The sequence below is a fragment of the Helianthus annuus genome, chromosome 10 (assembly GCF_002127325.2).
Source record: "Helianthus annuus cultivar XRQ/B chromosome 10, HanXRQr2.0-SUNRISE, whole genome shotgun sequence".
NCBI classification, from domain to species: domain Eukaryota; kingdom Viridiplantae; phylum Streptophyta; class Magnoliopsida; order Asterales; family Asteraceae; genus Helianthus; species Helianthus annuus.
In genome coordinates this window covers 165,965,811-165,981,709 of record NC_035442.2, presented here as the reverse complement: position 1 = coordinate 165,981,709, position 15,899 = coordinate 165,965,811, and the positions used below count along the sequence as shown (strand labels likewise).

The window sequence follows — 15,899 nt, the reverse complement described above, 5'->3', positions numbered from 1 at the left end:
GGATTATTGAAAACATTACCATTTAAAACCCGGCACAAAACATACACATGATGATAAAATCATCACAACTTGTTATTCAAACAACTTATTAGAATATTTTTATTTTTTTAACGACAAATTTGAATCACCGCATCACAGGCCAAGAGAGAAAGGAAAACCGGTAGCTCTCAACCAATTTCCACCACCGATAAAATTTCCGGCAGTAAAACCTTGAGCTTCCGTAGCACTCGTAATCACTCTATACCCTCTCCACGTCACCCTATTCGCAGTACTCGCACCTGCACCCGTATTCTGATACTCACCGTAATACAAAGTATCAAGTGCAAAGTTCCCACTCCACGGAAACCATCCCGCCGGATTTATCACATTACTTATTGTCGATTGCATCACGACCGTTCTCGAATATTCTCTCCACGGCCGCCCGAGGTACGTAGGAAAGCTTCCTTGGACCGCGCGAAGGTCCGAGGTGGCACCTATTCTAGACTTTTGAATAACAATTCCAGTGTTTTGGTTCGGGTCGCTTCGACCTTGGGCCGTGACCATGTTGCGTTGGTTTGGGTTGGGTCGACGGGCGTGAATGTCGCAGTCTTGGAACACTGCGGCCGCATTGCCGAAAATGAAGTCGACGGTGCCCGAAATGAAGCAGTTGATGTAGAATTGACGGTTGGAATGGACATAGAGGGTGTCTTGGTAGCCTAACATGTCACATTGGTAAAATGCGGATAGGTCTGACCCGACCCGTATCGCTACTGCTTGGTGGCCTGATGGACCTGCTGTGTTTTGGAAAGTTATGTCCCGTGCTAGAAATCCAGCCCCGACAGCGGCTGCATACAAATGTTGGAAAAGTATTAATAATATTAATTATGATGGTCAATTTGCGCAATAGCACTATCTGAAGTTATATTGTTAGTTTTTCTTGATTAAAATGGCTATTTTCGTGATTTTCTCTAAATTAAAATAATAATGACAGTTGAGTAATGGTCAATTTGCGCAATCGCATTATGTGAAGGTTATATTGTTAATTTTTCTTGATCAAAATGGCTATTTTCGTGATTTTCTTTCAATTAATAACGAGAATCGAAAAACGGTCAATTTGCGCAACGGTACTAACCGACAGTGGCGGAATTGAAGGTGGTGCTTCCGCCGGCGACACTTCGGCTTCCGGTGATTATAGTAGAAGTCCGACCCGAGCCCAAAAACATCAAGTTCCTTTTACTAGCCGGAATATTCACATTTTCCCTATACACCCCAGCCGCTATCCTAATCACATACCTAGAACTCGACGACGGAGCGGCCGCAACAGCGGCCGAAACCGTCGTAAAATCCCCACTCCCATCCGCCGCCACCACCACATTCGCTGTCACGGTCCCAGACTGCAACAACCTCCGGTCACCAGCCGACAACCACTCCGGCCACTTCACACCATCCTCATTCTCATCTTCAACTAACTTCCTCCCGTTGACCACGTTGACCGAATCTTGGTCAATCATATCCGTATCCGTCATGTTCTTAATCAAAGCCAATGAATTACTACACAACTTCTCCCCATGAATCTCACCGGCTATTAACGACTTACGAAACTCTTTTTCGTGTTTGTCATGTGAAAACCCGTCAATGCATGTCTCTTGGTTGGTCAACGTGCTGCTCATTAGCGTGAGTATGTCGTCAACATGCCCGCGAGTAAGTTTTTTTGGTCGATAAGTCTTTAAGTAGCGAACGACGTCGTCTAGCTCATGAAGCGACTCAGCCACCGTTTCTAAACAGTCATGTAGAGCGACTTTCTCACGTTTCGTGAGACCGGTTTGAACCGTGAGTTTCTTTATGGTGAAGTAGTTTCTTTGAACTATCTCCTTTGTTTTATCAACAGCCAAAATGACTACATCTTTTGGAGTTTTGACCTTTTTCGCCATTTCCGGGATGGTGGAAATGGTGGAGTAGCATAGGTCAGGGTGGAGGGTGACGCTGCACGACGATTTCACGATGTCGTGAGCTGTGGATTCGGCTTTGACGGTGAGTTTATTGACGGGTTTGGTGTTGTTGGAGGTTCGGGAGTTAACTCCGACTGCTATGCTGATGATGGCGGATGTAAATAACACTGTAGCTAAGATGGTTAAGAAGATCTTTTTCTTCTTGTCGGAATCCAACATTCCGGTGAACATGTTTTTGGTCATGATATTGTGGTGGAGATAAAGTGATGAATGGTGAAGGTAGAGTACTTTGTATATATTGAGTGTGTATGAATGGTAACATGTTTTCTTACTATTTTTTTACTGCATGCATTGGACCCTACTTCTTTTTTTTTTGATCATAATGTAGCATTATTGACTATTCATCAATATTTATTGCATGACAGCATTTTCGTATGTTTAAAATAGTATTAAGTAACTTAGATATTTAGCAAATTGTGATGAATTTGGATTTGTCGCATAATGTTGTTCTTAAGGAATGTTTGGTTTATATTTGGTTAACAGATATGTGATCACGCACCGATCAATCTACGTGTTGAAACTTTTAGCTTGGATGTCATTATCAAGTGCATAATCATTAATTAGTCTAAATAATAATTAGGTTGAAAGGTCAAAATAACACATTGTACTTTAACTAATGCCACACAGATATCTTTTTTTAATTAATACGACCAAAAATATAGAAAAACAAAAATAACAAAAATTGTAACTTGTGAGTTGTTGCCTTGAGAACCGTCACACCACCATCGCCTTGAGGTGTACAAACCGGGTTTTTTCTAATATCTGGGTACGGGTATGATTGGGTTTTGACTTTTCGAGTATTGGGTTCGGGTTTTGGCCAGAAAATCTATACCCTGGTTCGGGTAGGGTTTTCAATACCCGGATATTAAAATACACTATTTCCGAGTCTAGGTAGGTTTCGGGTATTGATCGGATATGGTTCGGGTTCGGGTATACATCGGGTTTTTCAATTCATTTTTTTACTTAAAACATAGCAATATAATATTTACATATTGTATGCATTGAAATTTGTCCAAAAAAGCCTCACACAAGCTCTACACGTTCAATAAAAGTTGTTGTACACAACAGATTTGGGTAGGGCTGTAAACGAGCCGAGCTAGACCTAGCTCGAGCTCGGCTAGAACTCGATTCGAGCTGGCTCGGCTCGAACTCAATTCGAGCTGGCTCGGCTCGAGCTCAGGTCGATTAGAATTCAAGCTAGCTCGGCTCGGCTCGATCTAGCTCTAACTAACAAAAACCCGCAAAATTTACTACTTAAAAAACTCTTAAAAATGAATTTCTTCATAGACTGGGGGCTATAATTGCCATTTAATATAACTATATAGCTAAATATGCAAGTATATATAGTTAATTTACTTTGTACATTGTCTTTACCTTCTTTTATAGGGGAGATACTCCCTTAGTTTTTGTTTTCTAAGCGATGTGGGACAAAAAAATGAAGGATGTAAACCTTATCGAGCCAGCTCACGAGCCGAGCTGGCTCGTTTACAACCGAGCCAATTTCGAGCCGAGCTTTCTTCGAGCGAGCTGCGAGCCACGAGTTTTTTGAACACCCCTAGATTCGGGTATTACGAAAACTCGGGTCCGGGTATTACGAAAACCCCGTTACTGGTATTACGAAAACACGGGTACAAACCGGGTACGAAAAAACCTGGGTTTAGGTTTGGGTATTAAACATAATATGCATACTCGGTCCTACCCTACGGGTAGGGTCGGGTTCAGGTTTAAAAAACCCAGTTTTTCTAATACTCAAGTTCGGGTTTTTTGTGCACCTCTACCATCGCCCACCAACTTATTAGGGATGAGCGTGGTACCGATAGTCCGATACCGTACCAAACCGACACCAGTACCTAAATTCATCAAAACTGGGTACCAGTACCGGTACCCAAATATTCAGTACGGTACTGTACGAGATCGGTATAGTACCGGTATTTGAAGGTAAAATTCAGTTTTTTACCGATACCGTACCGAACCGGTACTGATACCGAAAGTACCGAAACCGAAAATGCAAAAAAGTGGGTACCGGTACCGAAATAAATCGGTACGGGAAATTCGTTCCGATACAGTACCGGTATCCAGTACCAAATGCTTATCATACGACTTATGAACATCTCATGTATCTCTTCTAATAAGTGTAGCACTCATTGTTGTGGAATAAGAAATTCTCTTAAGTTTATATAACAAACCAATGTTTTTCTGGATATATATCAAGACTAGATAATTAGTGTAAAGATACTCTTAAAATTTTACAAGGAGCAGTCTACATTTTAACATTTAGGTTGTTGAAATTCTGATAATCTGGTTACAGACTGTATTGGGGAAATAATGTCAATGTCAGAAGTTCGAGCATGATCGAGCGCTCTAGGTGATAAATGCACTGTTAAATGTGAGTGAATGGATACAGGTGGCTCTTTTAAGGGATGTTTGCTGCTTGTCTTTATTATTATGATTATGAGCTTTCAAGAATCTAGTTGGTGGGAATTTTGAAAAAAATAAAAAATAAACTTCAATTTGAAATATATAGAATTTTCTTTGTTAACGGAGAATGTCATTAATCCTCTAACTCAAAACCTTCAAACCTATGTGTTCTAAAGGTTTTAGCTTTGTCAATAGGCCACCAACCTCATTTGTATATAGAATTATGATTAGGGGTGGCATATCGTGTCAGACACAACCTGTTAAGACACGAACACAATATGAAATCTTATTGTGTCAGTTTTTCCAAACACGAATCTTGTAATAAACATGTAACACGAACACAACCTGTTAAGACACAAAAAAACTTAAAAGCGTATCATACGACCTGTTAAGACACGAACATGACTTGTTAAGACACGAACACAGCCTGTTAATACATAAACACGACAACTCACCAAGGAGAGGTGGACACGAACATGAACACGATACGAAAATTAACAGGTCTTATCATGTCGATCTATTTAAGACACGAAACCTGTTAAGGGTCAAACACAAATCTGTTAAGATCGTGTCGTGTTTTCGTGTCTGTGTCCGATATTGCCAGCCCTATGTGAGATTTGTTTTTTCTATTGTGAGGTTGAAGCAACGCCAAAATAGATATTTTTAAATACCAGCAAAATAACTAAGCAATGAAATGATGAAACAAATAGCATTTTTACTTCCTGTTATTGATTTCGAATATATATAGTAAAGTCGCCTTCTGTGTTTATTATTTGTAATGAGATGTCAAGCATGAGTGCGCAATCGCTACTCGTGCATATGAGGCATGCAAACTGATAGACAAATCGAGTGAATATTTTTTATAACATGTCAACTGAGAGATTACGCTATTTTCACGTGAAGTGGGAGCTATTTCATATAAATAAATGTTTAAATTCAAATTGGAGTTCCAATTTCGAATCAGCTTTCTTTGGAGTTTAGTTTTGAATCAAAATAGCAACAATTTGGAATTCAAAATTTGAATCAAATATAATAATAAATATATGAATTTCCACTCGATTCAAATATTTGAATTGAATTATGTATATTATTTAGATTTATCGTACGTATATATAATTTTAAAATCATGCGCTCCTAAATTTAATAAGTGTGTTGTCTCTTCTTTATACACACCAAGTTATGGCCCTCAATGACTTTGATCATTTGATTATTTATATTTTGGGATTACATTTTCAAGTTTTTGTCACTTGATATATTATTAGTTTCATGGATTTGCTTTATATGCCAAATAATTATGATGATGGAAAGTCAGTATAATATTTAAAGTTCAATTTATTTTTGTTATTAGTTCGAATCAAGTTAACAAGGATTCGAATTGTTTTTTCAAATATGATTGCAATTCAAAAAAGGGTTGCGGCGCAGCTTTTTGCTCGTTTACCTGCCGTTTGTTTGTAATTTATTGTTTTGGCATTTTGTAAATATAATTACAGTTTGTAATGTTAAAAAATGAAATGGAATCTAGCTTCAAATTTTCATATGCTTCGAATATACCGGTTCTATTTAATCCAAAAAGCTTAAAATTCATTTCAACTCAATGCCTTTGACTATTAAAAATGAAATGTTAAATCTCTATATTTTTCCCTACAAATAAATTATATTATTCAACACACACGATACAAATATAAAAATAATAAGTGGGCCTTCATCCAACACATGTTTTTGTTCTTTCCTCTAAATTCAATTGAAGGGTGACGTGATAGTGATATTTTGACTTTTAATCAAGTCGGCTAGAAATTTGAGAGGTATATGCTAAGAGAAATTGGGTTTGGGTGGGGTGAAGGCGGCTTTTGATATGTTGAACCACGCTTTTGTCCCTCATCCACATGAATCTTTGGTAAAATTATGTTTAACATTACTACTAGTTAACTTAAAGTATGTCGGGTTAGAGTCCCAATGCCGAATAATGTTAACTCGGTTTAGGCCCTCTTGGATGTTTTGGAGCATACTCCAGGTTCGAAAAAGTTGAAAAAATTGGTTAACACTATTATGAAGGCGGCTTTTTGGAAGATTTGGTATGCGAGGAACCAAAATGTTTTTGAGGGTAACTTCATCTGAATCCTAGATATGGTGGCTCAAATCAAGGAAGACTTCTATTTGTGGATTAAACATCAGGCCAAACTCACTAGCTTAGGGTGGGATAGTTGGCGTGATTTTGATGTTTCGAGTCTTTTGTAAGTTGTTATGTTTTTCCCCGGGTGTTAATGTTTTCTAGTGGCTTGCTGGCTCTTTATATATAGTTATAAAGTGGTTTGCCGTTAAAAAAAAACTTATATGTCATGTGAGGAAAAGTATTTACTAGAGTATGTAATTATCTATCTGGGACTATAGACGTAAATATTTTCTGACAATGTTATGGTGATATAATATACGGATACATGTCTATTTTGATGATTTTCTCCTGTATAATTTATTTTCTTTCGTGTAATTTGTTAGTGTATAGTTAAAATATGCCTTTTTAATAATAATATTAATAAAAAAGAAAGAGCATATGATAGACGGTAAATCATAAATTATCTTATGTTAAAAAGTAACTTATTAAATAAGTCAAAGACACAGGACAATACCAACACCAAAATATCAATTGATGTCTTTAAGCTTTAAGATACGTTGACATCATGGTAGGTGAGCATTGATGTCTTTAAGCATCAAGATACATTAACATTGGGGTTTTTTGACAACTTTTGAATATGTAAGTACTGAACCAGGAAGAGGCTGAACTATTAAGAGTCAGTATAATGCTTAACTATTCAGATGCAAATGTCTGACCAATTCAGATAAGATGTCTTAACCCTTAAGACTTAGTATATTGCTTAACCATTCAAAGACAAATGTCTGAATCATTCAGACATCTGCTCGCTAAACAAACAGTCTGAATCATTAAGTGTTAAACTAGTAAGATGCCTGAATCATTAAAAGCTAAACAAACAGCCTCGATTACGTCAACTGTGTTAAGACTCTTGAACAATATTATTAACTTTACAAACACATATTTTAATAGCAAAATTTAACTTTTATAAAACATTTTGAAGTTTATAGAAGGTTGTTTTAATCAAACTATGACTGGGATGAATCTTTTTTTAAGTTGATATAACAACATATAACTTCCGTTGACAAAGACAATTAGACTAAAATGGCAAAATGTTAAGCTTTTAGAACCATCTAGCTTTGTCTTGACTTACCAACGATGCAAATCATGCAATGTGCCCTTTTAATTTATATGTATAACTCATGTTATCAATTCTTACATTAAATATAGGTAATATCAATGGTTTTTAAGTGTATCAAAAAATAATAAGATACATTTCACTAGTACACAAGTAACCATTAGACGGGGTTCAATTTTGTTTTTAGACGCGGTAATGCACATAACCCCGTCTAAATATACACACACAATCAGGATCCTAACAAAATATCCTTTAAACACTAATAAAATTGAGTCTTTTGATACGAACCCCGACTTAAAATATGCTTACATAGCTTTAGACGGTGTTTTACAAACCCTGACTTAAAATATAATTTAACACTAATAAAAATCACGTCTTTTGACACGAACCCCGACTTAAAATATGCTTACATAGCTTTAGACGGTGTTTACAAACCCCTGACTTAAAATATAATTAAAAAACCCATTAGAGATATATATTATTTGATTTTTTAAGTATATGGATAGAGATAAAAGACCATGTTTCCTAGTTGTAGTAAGTTTGTAATTAATTAAGATAGTAGCTTAGGTTTATAAATATGCAAGGTTGAGTTTTGAATAAGAAAAAAAGTTTGTTTCCTTTTGGTGCTATAACGTTTATTCTCTTTGATCAAAGGCTGTAAGCAAGAGTATAATTGGAGTTGTGCGTCACTTGTGTAAACGACCTCAGGTTTAACAATCATCTCCATCAAAATTCTACATTCTTCAACCCATCATTGATAACCATCAAGAGTTAAAAGGTTAGTAATTTTATAATGATATTAATGTCCTGTTTAATTGTAGAATCATAGTAATATATTTTTTCTTGCTTTTACAAAATTATTATACATGTGTTTTATGTGGTGGATGATGGATCTACATTGATGTGATATAACTGTTTTATTGACATCTGTTATGATTTTACTTCAATTCCTATTGTCAAATGCACAATAGCCATACGTAACAAAATATCAATAATATTGATAACAATAATACTTATTATTATTATTTTTACAGAAAGGCCTGATAATAAATAACTATAACACGTGATAAAATTTCTATTTGTCACAGCCGACATTTTCCCATTAAAAATACAACCTCATCTTTGTATTTAACTGTAGACCCTTATATGCTAGAGGATAAAAAAAAATACAACCTCAAAAGAATATTATAAATTATAAATAATCTTTTGTTCACACAGTTTGTAACCAATTTGACTTTGCTACCATATATGAATTGGGTACCCTCCTGGGTTTTCGTGATCCAACTATCATTTTGTTATCTACCAACATCAGATGTCGGTGTCAATGTTAATCTATATTTATTTATTTATTTATTATTATTATTATTATTATTATTATTATTATTATTATTATTATTATTATTATTATTATTATCATCAATGTAGATAAGCCCAAACTTTTATTTATTTTATCTAAAAACGACATTATCTCTTAGTGGTAGGATAAGACTTAGAGACCATTAGGTCTTGGATTCGATCAAATTTCATAGACAATTCATAAAATCAAAAAATATGCAAGTTATTTATTAGTTTTTGGTCGAAACATATATAAACTTTTGTTTCTACTAGTTGTTTATTTGTATGTATGTATGTGTTTGTTTTTATATTTTGGATGGACACATGTTTTAAAAAGTAGCAACAACTGAAATTTTAATTTCCGAACTAAAATCACTTAGTCACTGCTAATTTAATAAAAATTTAAAACTAAAAGTGGTTGAAACAAAAATTGGCCACTCGATTTATTTGTAAATTTTAATTTCAGATGGATCGTGACGATTGGATGTACAAACAAAGTCCTGTTAGTGCAAAATATATAATGGGTGTTCAAAGTTTTCTTAAGGCCGCCGAAGCTCATCGGGTTCGGGTGAATGCCGAAGATCAGCTCATTTTTTGTCCTTGTGCATCGTGTAAAAATTTTCAGAAACATGATATTAAAGAAATAAAGTTTCATTTGTTGAGAGATGGTTTTGTGCCTGGATATACTTGTTGGTCAAAGCATGGGGAATCGCTTTCAAATCGTGGCACGTCGTCGTTCAATGAAGACAACGATCAAACATATAACAACGAACAAGATACTGATCAAGAAAATGACACTTTAAATGAAGACAATGACAACTTCAATGAAATGTATGATGATTTAGAGACTAATGTTGGTGATAATGGGCAAGAAAAATTAAGGAAATTACTTGAAGATGAGTTAAAACCATTATATGTGGGTTGTAATAAATATTCCAAACTTCGTGCGGTTTTAAGGTTGTCTATCTTGAAGTCAACACATGGGTGGAGCGATAAGAGTTTCACAGATCTATTAGTGCTATTAAATGACATGCTTCCGGAAGGTAACGAGTTACCACTTTCGTCATACCAAGCAAAAAAAATGATGTGCCCAATGGGATTGGAAGTTGAAAGAATACATGCATGTCCAAATGACTGTATGTTATATAGAAATGAGTTCAAAAATCATCATAAATGTCTTAAGTGTAATGCATCTAGGTATAAGCGTAAAAGTGAAACAGATGAAGTTGACGATGATGTGACGAAAAATGGACCACCGGCTAAAATGTTGTGGTATCTCCCGATTATACCGAGACTGAAACGGTTATTTGCAAACGAAAAAGAAGCAAAATTGTTACGTTGGCATTCAGATGACCGTATAAATGATGGAAAATTAAGACATGTGGCAGATTCACCCCAATGGAGAACTATTAATAATAGGTATCCAGAATTTGGCAAAGAGATTAGAAACATACGATTTGGACTTAGCTCAGACGGGATCAACCCTTTCGGAAACATGAGCAGTCGCCACAGTACATGGCCGGTTCTTCTTTGCATCTACAACCTTCCACCGTGGTTATGCATGAAAAAAAAATACATAATGATGTCGTTGTTGATTCAGGGTCCGAAACAACCTGGTAATGACATTGATGTTTATTTGGCTCCATTGATAGATGACCTTAAAACCCTATGGAGTCCAGGTGTCAACGTGTATGATTCTTATAAGAAAGAATATTTTGATTTGCATGCCATGATTTTTTGCACCATAAGTGATTTTCCAGCATACGGTAATTTGTCAGGATATAGTACCAAAGGTAAACTTGCTTGTCCTGTTTGTGAAGATGACACGAGTTCAATGTGGTTAAATAACTGCAAAAAAACCGTATACATGGGCCATCGAAGATTCCTTCCAATCAATCACCTTTACCGGAACAAAGCTCTAGAGTTTGATGGAAAACCAGAGCACGGAAAAGTAAAGAAACAATTTGATGCGTTCTCAAAAGTCAGAAATTTAAACGTCGAGTTGGGGAAAAAATCTCGTTTGGAGCCAGGCATTTGGAAAAAAAAGTCTATCTTTTGGGATTTGCCTTACTGGAAGCATTTACAAGTTAGACATTGCTTAGATGTTATGCATATCGAGAAAAATGTATGTGAGAGTTTGCTTGGCTTGTTGTTAAACATTCCCGGGAAAACTAAAGATGGGATCAATATCCGTAAAGATATGCAAGAAATGGGAATACGTGAAGGGCTCCATCCTGTTGCGCAACCTAAGGGTTTTTTTCTGCCACCGGCGTGCTATACAATGTCAACAAAGGAAAAAAAAATGTTTTGTGAATGTTTACACGGTATTAAAGTTCCATCCAACTATTCTGCAAACATAAAAAGGTTGGTGTCATTGAAAGACTATAAATTGCTTGGTATGAAGTCTCATGATTGTCATGTTTTGATGACACATATGATTCCTATTGCAATCCGTTGATCTGGAGCATATTGCGAACCAAGTGACTATGACTATTCTTATTATTCTAATATAGTTTTAAATATTGATAATGTAGCTTGTTGATTTATTTGTAGGATAAAAGTGATAAGGCAAGAAAAAGTGCACAAAATAACAAAATCCCACATAGGACCGGACGCTCGGGATATAGGGGTTTGGAAGAAAATATGCCCGAGATATGGCCCGAGATGCTGAAAGATAATGACTATCTTAAAGAGATAAACGATGAACGCTCTCAACTTATAGTTGCGGCTAGAATAAAAAAAGACCCTCAAACGGGAACTTATGATCCCGAAAAATATAAAAATATCAGTGATCTAAAAATTGATGAATTGGTAAGTTATATATATATATATATATTTGTCGAATGCTTTATTATTTATAATTTGGTTATATACTTACTTTTTGATATATAGATCGATACTGAGAAAAAAATGATAGTTGATGGAACTTATGGAAAAGGGTCGGAAGATCCAATAACAAAAGTTTTTGGACGTGAGCATGGCGGTCGAACACGAGGTGTCTCAAGTGCTATTGGTAATACATACACACACACACACACATATATATATATATATATATATATATATATATATATATATGATGTAATATATAATGATGTAATATTTGATGTTGAGTTTGTAGGGCATACAAAAGTTAAGGGTCCATATTTCAAAGGTGCTACACAAAGGGTGGAAGTGAGCACGACGGTGAACATGAGCCAACCGAGACAACCTATTGATGCGAGCCCGGGTTTGCGTGGACCTACTTGCGGTTCGGGTACATCACATGTTATATATCCGGATATTCAGGTACATATACTAGTTTATTAAAACGTTATATGGATGCTAGTTTATTAAAACATTATATGGATTACTAGTTTATTTAAACCTTATATGGTTTTGTAGACGGTATGCCAATGTGAATTGTTATATACATTCAGTAAGAGGAGTGGTGATACACCTATAGCCATTGGTCAAGCATATCCTAGTTCTGATAGAGACTTAGGAAATGACATTCCCATGCACGAACATTGTGTGAAAGTACTTGTCGATGAAGTCTATTCACTATATTTGGGAATTCCGGTCCTTGATGAGGCTTTTGTAGAAGATAAAATAACACGGATGGAGGATACAGTTTTACACTTGATTCAATGGCCAAGGAAGTTAATAAAGGTGTATTTGCTTGGTTAATTGATTAATCTATTTGTCTATCTTTTATTATAATAAACTTTACTATAATATTTTTTTTAAGTGTAGATTTTGGACGCCCGGTGTGATTTCAACCCAAGTGTTGAAGCTTATATACCGGAGGTAGTATTAGTGTATTTGTTTTATATTAAAACAAATTGTTTATTATTATTAGCTTATTGTTTTTATATTATAAAAAATTGTTTATTATTTTAGATGCAGCCTTCGCCTGAAGTCAATGTTCAGTTTGGAAGTAATGATGTTTATTTTGGAAGTAATGAACTATATGACGATAATGTTTTTTTAGCCAATAGTGATGCACTTGTCAACACAAGAATGAGTGCGTTTGAAGAGGACCAAACTCATCATGTTGAACCACAACGGGTAATTAAATCAGTCCATTATAGATAAATGTGTGTGTGTGAGTTTGTATACATATATACATTAAATTGTTTGATATTTTAGGCTACAAAGGCTGTAGTTCAAAAGCCTAAAAGGAAACAATCTAACCCGAAGCAACCTAAAGGAAAACAAAAGAAGGCCAAAGGCAATGAAAAACAGGCCCAACCTAAAGTGACAGATCAGGACAAGCAAGCCGAAAAAGTTGAGCTAGGCTTGAAATTAATCCAACTAAGACCCAAATGGTTCAAGGATATGGTTCGTCGACTAAAAGAACATATCAAGGACGATTGGAAGACTCAGCTGACCTTCAATGTAGATGAAACTATGTTTCCTATGGAGTTGGGTCCAATACATGTCGAACCTGAATCATTGTTAGCACTGAATATCAACGGCTGGGTTGATATCACTACTATATTTTGGTTTACATCGTAAGTTCTTTAACACTATAATCTTTTTTAAATATAACTGAATTCATTAAGTTTTTCATAGTTTTTTTTTTTGTTTAAGCTACCTGCATAGAGTGCTAAAGGCTGAAAAAGACAACCAATGTGCCTTTTTAAACGTGAACACAATCAGTGGTCAAATGTGTAGAGAAATGAGAGCAGAAGTTGAAGAACACATTAGGACTATGGTGCGTTATCATGACGATAAAGAATTCATCCTTGCACCTTATTTGGCCGAGTAAGTCTAATCTAATTAACTTTCTTTGTTTTATTAGTACAATTCGTTAACTACGCTTTAACTTTACTTTTTGTAGTGGACATTGGACTTTGTTCATTATTGTCGTAAAAGTACGACAGGTATATATTTTAGATTCACTATTCAAAAAGGGCAACAAGAATCCTAGCCGCTATCTTCTTACAAGTGTGATTGAAAGCGCCTTGCTGCCAATAAAGCCCACATTTGATATGGTTAATGTAAGTTTGTTTTCTATTTCTAGTTTGATTTTCAAAAATTTGAATAAATAATGATTGTTAATTTATTGTAGTGCAATCAACAAGCTGAGACATGGGAATGCGGCTATATACTTCTTCAATCTATGTTCGACTTTGTCAATGTGTATCAAAAGCAATTTCCCAGAGTAAGTCTATTTCTTAATTATTTTTTAGATGTGCATAAGTATATACAAGATAACATGCGCAAAAATGCTCACACACACATACGTGTAGTTATGTGTTGGTAACAATTTGTTCGTTGATGTTAACTAATTTCTAATAATTATAATATTTTCTATTTTTTAGATGTGGAACGACACTAAAGTGGCTACAGATGAAGATATAGAAAAGACGTTGAAGGAATTGATGCCAATTTTATTTGACGGGTTGAGCATTCCTTAGTTTAAATATAGTTTGTTCGGGTTGAATGTGTATTGGGTCACTTTTTACTTGTCCAGATTTGACTACGTTGAATATATAAAAGGATTGATTGGATTTGACGTCTATGTTGGAGTGGAGATTATTTTTTTTTACTGCATATTATGTCATTTTTACCTCTCTTTTTTACTACAAATTTTTGTTTTGAAATTTGACAGCACTTACAACATTGGTTATAAGTCGCGGTTCGTCCAACACCGACTAAAACCTTTCTTAAAATTGTAAAACGACTTTAAGTCGCGGTTCATCTAACACTGACTAAAAACTTTTCCTAAAATTGTAAAACGACTTTAAGTCGCGGTTCATCTAACACTGACTAAAAACTTTTCCTAAAATTGTAAAACGATTTTAAGTCGCGGTTCATAATGCTGACTAAAAATATATCTGTGAAAGTATGAACATCTTTTTAGTCGCGGTGGTTTATTTTAAGACGGGGTTCAGCAAACCGCGTCTTATAAACAATACATTTTTAGCCACGGCATTTTAAGTCAGGGTTAGAAACCGCGACTAAAAACTATTTTAACCGCGTCTAATGCTCACTTCTGTACTAGTGTTTACACGTTCGATTTATTTGAATTAAAGAAATACCCATGTTTCATTAATTTTTAATCTTAAATATTTTTAATATGATTTAGGTTTTCGAATCTATAAGTTAAATTATAAAATGAATTTTTTGAAACGGTTTAATAAATTGTTAACTACAACAATTCTAACTGAAACAAGTTTCAATACACATTTATTCAACAATGTGTTTTACATTTCACAACAATGTGTCCAACTCCAATTTTGATTCACTACCATAATGGGTTTTGATGTAAATGTGTGTTGAACCAATTACAACAATACATCCAGTTTGTTTGATTTGCTGCTATAATAAGTTTAGATAAAAGGTATTTAGTGATACGTCTAACTAATACAATGATGGTTCCACTTTTCATTAAACTGATGTTGTAATAAGCTTTTGTATATCGTATGTGGATGATGCGGAATGATAGGTTGTATAACCAAGGTTCACTCAACTTGTCCAAGATTATAAAAGAGATAAAGATCCTAAGTTTTTTGTGGATCAGAAGTCGATCGGGGGCTGTTTCAGTCACCTGGGATTTATGGAGGAAGTTTGACTTGTCTTGTTTTGGATAATGTTGTGATTTGTGTTGTCTATTGTTGTTTGTTGTGATGATTGCTGGTGGATTTTGGTTTATATGGTGTTTTTAGTCTATCAACTTGCTAGGCTTTTGGTGGAAATGATATTCTTTCGTTTACCGTTAAAAAAAGGGCTTTTGTATACAAAGATGCACCCACTTCATAAATTCGTTGGTGAAGAATATCCAGCTAAGTTAGAAGAGGCAATGAACTAAGGAAGCACGCGCACTCATAAATAGGTAGCATGAAACATTTAACTTATCTTTGGTGTCAGCATTTTAAATTTCTTGTTTTGTGCTTTATCCAGTAAAAAGCAGCTGGACCGACCTTTTGAAAATATACACAAAAGT

The 15,899-nt window shown here is 35.0% G+C and overlaps 2 protein-coding genes across 3 annotated transcripts; one reads left to right on the top strand and one right to left on the bottom strand.

Annotated features, from left to right (window-relative positions):
* On the bottom strand, positions 1 to 2,233 carry LOC110886426 (pectinesterase). The gene is made up of 2 exons (XM_022134210.2): positions 1,112 to 2,233; positions 1 to 824 (listed from the first exon to the last, which is right to left on the bottom strand). The coding sequence occupies exons 1-2, from the start codon at positions 2,169 to 2,171 to the stop codon at positions 133 to 135; spliced, it is 1,752 nt and encodes a 583-aa protein (XP_021989902.1). The 5' UTR covers positions 2,172 to 2,233; the 3' UTR covers positions 1 to 132.
* An 11,296-nt stretch (positions 2,234 to 13,529) lies between these two features.
* LOC110883353 lies at positions 13,530 to 14,472 on the top strand. Of its 2 annotated transcripts, none has more exons than XR_004869888.1 (4): positions 13,530 to 13,664; positions 13,791 to 13,950; positions 14,022 to 14,114; positions 14,275 to 14,472. XR_004869888.1 is itself a non-coding variant. In XM_035978763.1 (4 exons), the coding sequence occupies exons 1-4, from the start codon at positions 13,617 to 13,619 to the stop codon at positions 14,368 to 14,370; spliced, it is 447 nt and encodes a 148-aa protein (XP_035834656.1). In that variant the 5' UTR covers positions 13,531 to 13,616; the 3' UTR covers positions 14,371 to 14,472. The 2 variants fall into 2 exon arrangements, 1 of the variants encoding a protein (XP_035834656.1); XM_035978763.1 differs by having other exon boundaries at positions 13,531 to 13,714.
* The last annotated feature ends 1,427 nt before the right edge of the window (positions 14,473 to 15,899 follow it).